This window comes from Marmota monax, unplaced genomic scaffold (genome assembly GCF_021218885.2).
Source record: "Marmota monax isolate L192 unplaced genomic scaffold, Marmota_monax_Labrador192_F-V1.1 WCK01_AAM20220418_F8-fsc00017, whole genome shotgun sequence".
NCBI classification, from domain to species: Eukaryota; Metazoa; Chordata; class Mammalia; order Rodentia; family Sciuridae; genus Marmota; species Marmota monax.
This window is the reverse complement of record NW_026695241.1, coordinates 14194733-14206294: the sequence shown is the minus strand read 5'-3', so window position 1 is coordinate 14206294 and position 11562 is coordinate 14194733. Positions and strand designations below refer to the sequence as shown.

Below are 11562 nucleotides of genomic sequence, written 5' to 3'. Positions count from 1 at the left end.
CTGCTGACATTCGTTTGTCCCCCTTATATTATTTTTCCCCTTCCCCTCACTTCCTCTTGTATGTACTTTTGTATAACTCTGAGGGTCTCCTTCCATTTCCATGCATTTTCCCTTCTCTCTCCCTTTCCCTCCCACCTCTCATCCCTGTTTAATGTTAATCTTCTTCTCATGCTCTTCGACCCTACTCTGTTCTTAGTTACTCTCCTTATATCAAAGAAGACATTTGGCATTTGTTTTTTAGGGATTGGCTAGCTTCACTTAGCATAATCTGCTCTAATGCCATCCATTTCCCTGTAAATTCTATGATTTTGTCATTTTTTAATGCAGAGTAATACTCCATTGTGTATAAATGCCACATTTTTTTTATCCATTCATCCATTGAAGGGCATCTAGGTTGGTTCCACAGTCTAGCTATTGTGAATTGTGCTGCTATGAACATAGATGTAGCAGTGTCCCTGTAGCATGCTCTTTTTAGGTCTTTAGGGAATAGACCGAGAAGGGGAATAGCTGGGTCAAATGGTGGCTCCATTCCCAGCTTTCCAAGAAATCTCCATACTGCTTTCCAAATTGGCTGCACCAATTTGCAGTCCCACCAGCAATGTACAAGTGTACCCTTTTCCCCACATCCTCGCCAGCACTTGTTGTTGTTTGACTTCATAATGGCTGCCAATCTAACTGGAGTGAGATGGTATCTTAGGGTGGTTTTGATTTGCATTTCTCTGACTGCTAGAGATGGTGAGCATTTTTTCATGTACTTGTTGATTGATTGTATGTCCTCCTCTGAGAAGTGTCTGTTCAGGTCCTTGGCCCATTTGTTGATTGGGTTGTTTGTTCTCTTATTGTCTAATTTTTTGAGTTCTTTGTATACTCTGGATATTAGGGCTCTATCTGAAGTGTGAGGAGTAAAGATTTGTTCCCAGGATGTAGGCTCTCTATTTACCTCTCTTATTGTATCTTTTGCTGAGAAAAAACTTTTTAGTTTGAGTAAGTCCCATTTGTTGATTCTAGTTATTAACTTTTGTGCTATGGGTGTCCTATTGAGGAATTTGGAGCCCGACCCCACAGTATGTAGATCGTAGCCAACTTTTTCTTCTATCAGACGGCGTGTCTCTGATTTGATATCAAGCTCCTTGATCCATTTTGAATTAACTTTTGTGCATGGCGAGAGAAAGGGATTCAGTTTCATTTTGTTGCATATGGATTTCCAGTTTTCCCAGCACCATTTGTTGAAGATGCTATCCTTCCTCCATTGCATGCTTTTAGCCCCTTTATCAAGTATAAGGTAGTTGTAGTTTTGTGGATTGGTTTCTGTGTCCTCTATTCTGTACCATTGGTCCACCTGCCTGTTTTGGTACCAGTACCATGCTGTTTTTGTTACTATTGCTCTGTAGTATAGTTTGAAGTCTGGTATCGCTATACCGCCTGATTCACCCTTCCTGCTTAGCATTGTTTTTGCTATTCTGGGTCTTTTGTTTTTCCATATGAATTTCATGATTGCTTTCTCTATTTCTACAAGAAATGCCGTTGGGATTTTGATTGGCATTGCATTAAACCTGTAGAGAACTTTTGGTAATATCGCCATTTTGATGATGTTAGTTCTGCCTATCCATGAACAGGGTATATTTTTCCATCTTCTAAGATCTTCTTCTATTTCTCTCTTTAGGGTTCTGTAGTTTTCATTGTATAAGTCTTTCACCTCTTTTGTTAGGTTGATTCCCAAGTATTTTATTTTTTTTGAAGATATTGTGAATGGAGTGGTTGTCCTCATTTCCATTTCAGAGGATTTGTCGCTGATATACAGGAATGCCTTTGATTTATGCGTGTTGATTTTATATCCTGCCACTTTGCTGAATTCATTTATTAGCTCTAATAGTTTCTTTGTAGACCCTTTTGGGTCTGCTAGGTATAGAATCATGTCATCTGCAAATAGTGATAATTTAAGTTCTTCTTTTCCTATTTTGATGCCTTTAATTTCTTTCGTCTGTCTAATTGCTCTGGCCAGTGTTTCGAGAACTATGTTGAACAGAAGTGGAGAGAGAGGGCATCCCTGTCTTGTTCCAGATTTTAGAGGGAATGCCTTCAATTTTTCTCCATTCAGAATGATGCTAGCCTGAGGCTTAGCATAGATTGCTTTTACAATATTGAGGTATGTTCCTGTTATCCCTAGTTTTTCTAGAGTTTTGAACATAAAGGGATGCTGTACTTTGTCAAATGCTTTTTCCGCATCTATCGAGATGATCATATGATTCTTATTTTTAAGTCTATTGATGTGGTGAATAACATTTATTGATTTCCGTATATTGAACCAGCCTTGCATCCCAGGGATGAATCCTACTTGATCATGGTGCACAATTTTTTTGATAAGTTTTTGTATCCGAGTGGCCAGAATTTTATTGAGGATTTTTGCATCTAGGTTCATTAGAGATATTGGTCTGTAGTTTTCTTTCTTTGAAGTGTCTTTGTCTGGTTTAGGTATCAGGGTGATGTTGGCCTCGTAGAATGAATTTGGAAGTTCTCCCTCTTTTTCTATTTCCCGAAGTAGCTTGAAAAGTATTGGTATTAGTTCCTCTTTAAAGGTTTTGTAAAACTCTGCTGTATACCCATCTGGTCCTGGGCTTTTCTTAGTTGGTAGTCTTTTGATGGTTTCTTCTATTTCCTCAATTGATATTGGTCTGTTTAGGTTGTCTATATCCTCCTGACTCAATCTGGGCAGATCATATGACTTAAGAAATTTATCTATGCCTTCACTATCTTCTAATTTATTGGAGTATAAGGATTCAAAATAATTTTTGATTATCTTCTGTATTTCTGAAGTGTCTGTTGTGATATTGCCTCTTTCATCCCGTATGTTAGTAATTTGAGTTCTCTCTCTTCTTCTCTTCGCTAGCATGGCTAAGGGTCTGTCGATTTTGTTTATTTTTTCAAAGAACCAACTTTTAGTTTTGTCAATTTTTTCAATTGTTTCTTTTGTTTCGATTTCATTAATTTCAGCTCTGATTTTAATTATTTCTTGCCTTCTACTTCTTTTGCTGTTGTTTTGCTCTTCTTTTTCTAGGATTTTGAGATGAAGTATGAGATCATTTATTTGTTGGTTTTTTCTTTTTTTAAGGAATGAACTCCAAGCAATGAATTTTCCTCTTAGAACTGCTTTCAATGTGTCCCATAGATTCCGATATGTTGTGTCTGTGTTTTCATTAATCTCTAAGAATTTTTTAATTTCTTCCTTGATGTCTTCTATAACCCATTGATCATTCAGTAACCTATTGTTCATTCTCCAAGTGACGTATTCTTTTCCCTTCCTTCTTTTATCGTTGATTTTCAGTTCCATTCCATTATGATCAGATAGGATGCATGGTATTATCTCTACTCCTTTATATTGTCTAAGAGTTTCCCTGTGACATAATATATGATCTATTTTTGAGAAGGATCCATGTGCTGCTGAGAAAAAAGTGTAACTGCTTGATGTTGGGTGGTATACTCTATATATGTCAATTAAGTCTAGGTTATTAATTGTGTTATTGAGTTCTATAGTTTCCTTATTCAACTTTTGTTTGGAAGATCTGTCCAGTGGTGATAGAGGTGTGTTGAAGTCTCCCATGATTATTGTATGGTGGTCTATTAGACTCTTGAACTTGAGAAGAGTTTGTTTGATGAACATAGCTGCACCATTGTTTGGGGCATATATATTTATGATTGTTATGTCTTGTTGGTGTATGGTTCCCTTGAGCAGTATGTAGTATCCCTCTTTATCCCTTTTGATTAACTTTGGCTTGAAATCTATTTTATTTGATATGAGTATGGATACTCCTGCTTGTTTCCGAAGTCCATATGAGTGATATGATTTTTCCCAACCTTTCACCTTCAGCCTATGTATGTCTTTTCCTATCAAATGCGTCTCCTGTAGGCAGCATATTGTTGGGTCTTGTTTTGTGACCCATTCTACTAGCCTGTGTCTCTTGATTGGTGAGTTTAAGCCATTAACATTTAGGGTTATTATTGAGATATGGGTTGTTCTTCCAGCCATATTTGTTTATTTATGTTACTAAACATGGTTTGTTTTCCTCTTTGATTATTTTCCCCCCTTTAGTGTCCTACCTCCCACTGTTGGTTTTCATTGCTATTTTCCATTTCCTCTTCCTGTAATGTTTTGCCAAGGATGTTTTGAAGAGATGGTTTTCTAGCTGCAAATTCTTTTAACTTTTGTTTATCGTGGAAGGTTTTAATTTCATCTTCCATCCTGAAGCTTAATTTCTCTGGATACACAATTCTTGGTTGGAACCCATTTTCTTTCAGTGTTTGAAATATGTTATTCCAGGATCTTCTAGCTTTCAGAGTCTGTGTTGAAAGATCAGCTGTTATCCTGATTGGCTTACCCCTAAATGTGATCTGCTTCCTTTCTCTTGTAGCTTTTAAAATTCTCTCCTTATTCTGTATGTTGGGCATCTTCATTATAATGTGTCTAGGTGTGGGTCTCTTATGATTTTGCACATTCGGAGTCCTGTAGGCTTCTAGGATTTGGGGTTCTGTCTCATTCTTCAAGTCTGGGAAGTTTTCTCGTATTATTTCATTGAATAGATTGCTCAATCCTTTGGTTTGAAACTCTGTCCCTTCCTGTATCCCAATGACTCTTAAATTTGGTCTCTTGATGTTATCCCATATTTCTTGGATGTTCTGCTCATGGTTTCTTAACAGTCTTGCTGAGCTGTCTATGTTCTTTTCAAGTTGAAATACTTTATCTTCATTGTCTGATGTTCTGTCTTCTAAGTGTTCTACTCTGCTGGTAGTATTCTCAATTGAGTTTTTAAGTTGGCTTATTTCTTCCTGCATTTCTAGGATTTCTGTTTGTTTGTTTTTTATAACCTCTATTTCCCTGTGTAGTTGATCTTTTGCTTCTTGGATTTGTTTATGTAATTCATTGTTGAAGTGATCTTTCATTGTCTGATTTTGCTGTCTGATGTCTTCCTTGAGACTCCAGATCATCTGAAGCATGTATATCCTGAATTCTTTATCTGACATTCCATCTGCTGCAGCTATTACCTCTTCTAACGTTGAGTTGACCTGCATTGCTTGTGGTCCTTTCTTTCCTTGTCTTTTCATACTGCTCGCGTTTCTTTCTGCTTGGTGAAACTGTTGTGTTATTGAATTTTCCCCCTATATATTTATATTGGTCTTGTATAGTTGCAAAGTCTCCCTCGCAGGCGCGGGCGGCAGCTCTGTCCCTTTGCGGGCTGCTAGGCTTGTTCTGTGGGTGGTCACAGTTCTGTCTACTTTGCAGGTGCAGGCAGCGGCACTGCCCCTCTGCAGGCCTCTGGGGCTGTACTGCCAGTGGGTCGCAGGTCCGCCTACCTTGCAGGTGCGGGGGGGGGGGCGGCTCTACCCTTCCTCAGGCCACTGGGCCTGTTCTGTCTCTCGGTTGCAGGTCTGGCCTGTTCTGATGGTGGTCACAGTTCCACCTACCTGGCAGGCGCGGGGGGTGGGGGGCGGCTCTGCCTCCCAGCAGGCCCCTGGGCCTGCTCTGTGCGTGGTCACAGTTCCCTCTACCTTGCCGGTGCAGGGGGAGGGGGCGGCTCTGCCTCTCAGCAGGCCGCTGCTCCTCTTCTGCCAGTGGGTCGCAGGCCCGCCTACCTTGCAGGAGTGATTGGAAGCTCTGTCCTGCCGCGGGCCACTCGGCCTTTTCTGTCGGTGGTCACAGTTCCACCTACCTGGCAGGCGCGGGGGGTGGGGGGTGGCTCTGCCCCTCAGCAGGCCACTGGGCCTGCTCTGTGCGTGGTCACAGTTCCCTCTACCTTCTCTGGAATTTCTTCATATGGATGCCTTAGTGCTATTTCATTTGTGATGTGGAATTCTGGTTTTCACCATTCCTCCTCCAACTTGTTCCTCCTCCAATCTTGTCTGAACAGCACCAATATTTACTCCTTGTTTAGGATCTGTGGCTGGCCAAACTTAATTTTATGGCAGTAACATTAAACTTATTATTTGACCTTAGAGGATTATTTTTTAACAAATGCATTGCTATTTATTCCAGTGTCAGATCTTGACGCTTCTTTGTCTGCAGTGCAATTTGCCCTCTTGTGCCTTCCAGCAAACAGCACATGGATGGTTACAACTCTTGGAATCAGATAATAAAGTGACCTGGCCACTGGTCCGAATAGCTCCAGGTTGGACTGTACATGACTCTGGGAAGTCAGCGTAGAATCAGGTATTTGGCACTTCCTTCTCTCCTGTGAGCTGTCTGATGAGGCAGAGGTCTTGTCTCTTTCACCGAATCCCCAGTTACTCTATTCAGGGTGATGTTCCTCTTTAGGGTGATGTTCTCTGGCATGCGACAAGGGAAGAGACACAGAAGCATGACATTTCACTCTCATCAGACGTTCCTCTTAAATGGATCTCAACAGCTGCACTGCCCTCTAAGCTTCAGAAGTTCCCCGCACGGGACGCCAAATGCCGCAGTCTGGCTGGGCACAAATGCCGCAGTCTGGCTGGGCACACAATCACGAGCCACCACACAGCTTGTAGATTCAAACAGCAACCGGTAGATCACTTTTTATCTTTGATTTTAGAGATCTGCTTTTGCCCTTTTGGCCAGATTTTTAAGACTGAAGACTCTTGATTGTGTGACCCACATACACAGGAGAAGGTCAATTGATTGTGGAAAAGAGGGGTTCACAAACTGCTTTGTGTTTATTATTGCTTTTTTACTAACTAGGACTATGTAGACAGAGATGAATAATAAAAATAATAAAATACTGTTAGGCTGTAGACCACAGCCAAGGAACAGAAAGAGATGTAGATAATTGGATGGGCTAAAATAGATAATGAGAATTGGGGTCCTAGAACTTTTAAGTTATTTTCTGTGATTAATGTGAAATATAAAATTTTTCTAAATACCATGTCAATTTAGTGAGAGAGAGAGAGAGAGAGAGAGAGAGAGAGAGAGAGAGAGAGAGAGAGAAAGGGGGAGAGAGAGAAATATATTCTTGATTTTGGTCAAAAGATGCCATTTTTTTTTGTCATACTTGATGAAGCAAATATATTCACTATTCCTTTTGATGGCTTGAACTCTTTCCTTTTAGAAATGTCTGGTGCCCTGCCCTCAAAGGAAACAACATAATGAATGAACGTTTGGTGAAAGTGCTTTGTTAAATTTCATTCAAAGGTGTCTACTAAATAGCCAAATGCTATTAAAAGCAGCAATTCTTGTTTGGTCTGTAGACAATTCAATTATGGAAAATACCTAGAAAGAAGTCGTGAAAAGAATCTTATTAAACAAGCAACTGGTTCTTCTCTCTTATGCACATTTTAAAGAGGGGTCAGTTTGTGAGCTTACTGATGATTGACTGCAGAACTGGGCTGCCCATTTTATTGAGATTATAAGGGGTGGGAGGTAATGCAAACAGATCCCTTGTAAGAATGTTTAGGAAGTTCTGTGGAAAGAAGAGAGAGGAATAAATTAATCTCTGGTCTCACTTGATGTTGAAGGCTATGTTTAAGGTAAGAGCAACTCTGTTAAATAATATCCTGTTACCACTTTTATTATTCTATCTCCAATGAGATCACTCACTTTTGAGTTTTGTAGCATTTTCTGCATGCTATTTTCTTATCCATTCATGATATGCTGCTTTACATCAGCATAGAGGGAGGTCAAATTCCTGTCCACTGATTGGGCCCTATTTTCTCATAGTCAGGACACTTTTGTATTAAAAAGCTGCCTACCTCCAGTGGCCTCAGCAACTTAGCCAACATTGGGCCAGGCAGCCCTTGACAGGTCCAGCTACCTTCACTCACTCTGCTCCTCTCCTGAGGGTCTTCATGTATCTCTCCCGCTGCCCTACACAGTGCTTCTAGTCAGAGGGTATTATATCCTAAGATTTGGATTTGGACTTAGGAAGATGGAAAATGTCCATTTGACCTTTGGGCAGGTTACCAGCAGCACTTCACTGGAGTTCAGAGCATATTCTAGGTAATTGAAAATGACATAGTTATTTACTTCTTCTTTGTCACTGTCCCTCGTGTAGGAGAATTCAACAGTGTGAAAGGAACCCTGGCTAAAGCAGGATGCAGGAATTCCTAGGTGGCATTAGCCAATAGTATCTGTTATGGATTTGATGTGACATTTTCCCCAAAAGCTTCTGTGTCAATACAGTAATGTTTGGATGTGAAATGTCTGGATCGTGAGGACTGTAACCTAATCTGTTCATCTAGCTTGAATGGACTGACTGGTATTAACTGTAGGCAGGTGGGGCATGGTTGGAGAAGATGGGTCACTGGAGGTGTGCCTTGGAAGGGTTCATCTTCCCTGCTGCCCCTTCCCCTTCCTCTCTCTGCCTCCTGGCCACCATGACTGGAGCAGCCCTCCCCCATCATGCCCTTCCACCATGGAGCAGCCCTCCCCCACCAGACCCTTCCACCATGATGTTCTGCCTCACCTTGGACCCAGAGCAGCAGAGTGAGTCTACCATGGACTAAACCTCTGAAACTATGAGCCAAAATAAACGATTCCTCCTCTGAGTAGTTCTTTTTGGGTATTTTGGTCACAGTGAATGCAAAGCTGACTAACACAGTATCCTAAACTTTGTCAATTCCCTGATGCTTTAGCTTTTCATTGCAGGTATGTCTTTTATTTATTTCACAAACATCTATTAAAGTCCCAATATGTTCCTCTGAATTAGATTCCACTAGATTGCAAATACTTGGAAGGGCACAGACTACATCTTATGCCTCTTTAGAGCTTTCTTCTTTTGCTCTTTATTTTAGAATCTAGCAGAGTACTGTGAACCTTGCAGGCCCTCAATACTTATTTCTTTTTTTTTTTTTTTTTTTTTTTTTTTTCCTCCAAATTTACTTTATATAATCAGATGGATATAAATTAATGAACAAAAATTTAAGCAAGATACATTAACAATTTAACAGAACCCGATAATCTAATTTCTTCCAATTTTTCTCAAATTCATTTGAGTGTTTCCATCATGGTGCTCATAAGGAAATCAAACAACATATGGCTACTACAGATGAATGTCAAATTAAGTATTTATGACATATTAAATTCTTCTATAATACAATTATGAAGAATCTTTAAGGAACTTATGTTTTGTATGTAGAAAAGTGTTAGAGTCAAACATTCAACTTAACAAAAATAAGAAACATTTCTGATTCCTCTGTTAGATGTAGACTGCTTCTCCTTTTGCTAATGTTTTTTTAGCTGTAATATCACTGAGCTGAACAAATAAATCACCTTGAGTACATAAGGAAAAATAAACACATGCTAAATGGATAAACTACATCTTTACTAGATCATCTCTACCTCTAATACTTCAGAAGCTTAGAGATTTAGAGTATTCTTACATTAACTGCAAGAAAAATTATAAGGAGAAATTCCTTTTGAGATCACAACTATGAAGTCATGTGGTTATAAAATTCTGCATTTGTGTGCAAAACATGAATCACATTTACCTTTATTCTCCCTACTTAGTCTTGTCAATCACCTAGCAGGACTTAACAGATACCTTTCAAAGAAACAGAGACTGAGATGTGTTTATATAACTTCAATAACCTCATCACTATAGTAATGAGAGATGCAGTATCCTTTTGCTATGGTTCAAGACAACAGGGAAGGAGAGATCACAAGAAAGAGAAATCAAAATTATTACAACTGAGAAACTACTTCTCATTAAGTTTTACCATGGTGCCACCTTCATTTTTACATAAGCATGGTGGCATAATTCAAGCTCAATAAATCGGAAATCTTAATATTTAAAATTTACCTTGACTTTCATTTATCACCATATTAACAACCAAAAGAATTAGATAAAACACATAGGAAAGGGTAATATTAAACCCACCTTGCTGAGTTGATTTATTGACACATTAACTCATTTTTATATAGAAAAGGGATAGTGCATCTCAGTTTGCTTACAAGCTAGGAGATCACTTAAAATTCTGCATTTCCTAACTGCAAACAGAATATAGCACTTACAACAGGTTATAAATAAACTGGTTTTCAAGCATAGAGCCAGCCCCAACGATAATACACTATTTAAAAAGACCTAAGGCAATGAATTCCATTTCCAATGGAAAAAAAGAACTGTGCAAACAAGCTTAAAACTACTTTTTTTGTGCCAGTGTTATAAAATGTAGCTTTTAATAAAACCTTGACCCAAATGCCATTAACTTCAGAAAAAAATTTGGTGGAGAGAAGAATGTTATTTCATTTAGGAAAAATAACCACTATCTTTTTTCCTAATCTTCAACACACACAATTTAAACATATACAGTTGCTTTAACACTTTACAGAATTCCTATGTACTGCAGCAATAACAAGGTCTAAATACAATTATATTCTTAAACACTGGGTCAAGGCTTTACATAAAAATACCATCCTACTTTCCCCCCCTAAGTTTCTAAAATATCACATACTTTCCTCAACATCTGCAGCCATCCAGGAATTTTTAGGAAACTTTTTGTGCATGATCTTAATTCCTAATCCCTGGCTCTTTGGGCTCAGTGACGAAAGATCAAAACCACCAAAAATGATGGTTCACTTGAAGTCAGACGAGAGACCCTGGCTCAATTAGTCTCATAGGATGAGAGCAGTGCTGCATCAACTGGCTCCATGCAGGAGGGGCACGTGAAGGATCTCATCAACCAGTCATCTATACAGTCCAGGTGATAGATGTGCATGCACGGCAGAAATCGAATTGGGTCCCCATAAACAAAGTCCATCATACAGATCACACACTCCCGGATCTTTTTTTCGGATCCATCTCTTCCAGGGTCATAAACTCCTTTAGGCAGATGCTGTATAAGGCCTATTCTTTGAGCTATCCTAATTTGTTCCTCTTCAGTCAGCTGAGTTGCTAGCCGAGTCTGGCTAGGTGTTGGATGATAAACTGGAACTGGAACTTGTTCCTGATATGGCGGCGGCGGCTCCTGATCCGGCTCCGTCCCCTCGCCAAAGCTAGCCCGGTCGGACTGAGACTCGTGAAGCAGGGAGATGTCATCCGAGGTGGGGGATTTGAGGCAGTTCCCCATCTTCCAGGGCTGGGGCGTGTGATCTGAGGGGGAGGAAGAAAGCAGTGACGGGGTCGTTCGCACGTTCCGCGGTCAGCCTCTCTCGGCGAGGTGGGGTCGACGGCAGACTGGGGCTCAGGCGGCGGCTCTCCCGCCCCCCGGCGCCGCCGAGGGGCAGCTCATGCCAGCCCCCGGGGGTGGGGACTCAAGGCTGGGCCGCGGGCCCCGCTGGGGTCGCGGCGGTTGCCTCCTTCGAGGCGGCTCTGGGGGGGGGGGCGGGGAGACGTAGAACTTCCCCACCCCGCCCCCCCGCGGGGCGGCGGCGGCCACGGAGCTGCTGGGCCTAATCCAGGTCAGGAGGTGGGGGCGCGGCCGTCACGGCTGCCTCAGCTGCTGCCTCAGCTGCTGCTGCCCCCGCCGACGCCGGAGCCGGAGCCGCGGGCCTCATCCTACTCCGCCTCAGCGCGGCGGCGGCGGCAGGCAGAACTCAATACTTATTTCTAATTAAATGCAATGCTGAACGAAGTCCCAGCTTCCTGAGATTTCAGACAAGAA

General features: G+C 41.0%; 1 protein-coding gene across 1 annotated transcript; it reads right to left on the bottom strand.

Annotated features, from left to right (window-relative positions):
- Positions 1 to 8837: 8837 nt before the first annotated feature.
- LOC124090396 (RING finger protein 11) lies at positions 8838 to 11293 on the bottom strand. Its single transcript, XM_046441095.2, has one exon. It carries the CDS (start codon positions 11026 to 11028, stop codon positions 10564 to 10566), a length of 465 nt encoding a protein of 154 aa, XP_046297051.1. The 5' UTR covers positions 11029 to 11293; the 3' UTR covers positions 8838 to 10563.
- Between the last annotated feature and the right edge of the window lie 269 nt (positions 11294 to 11562).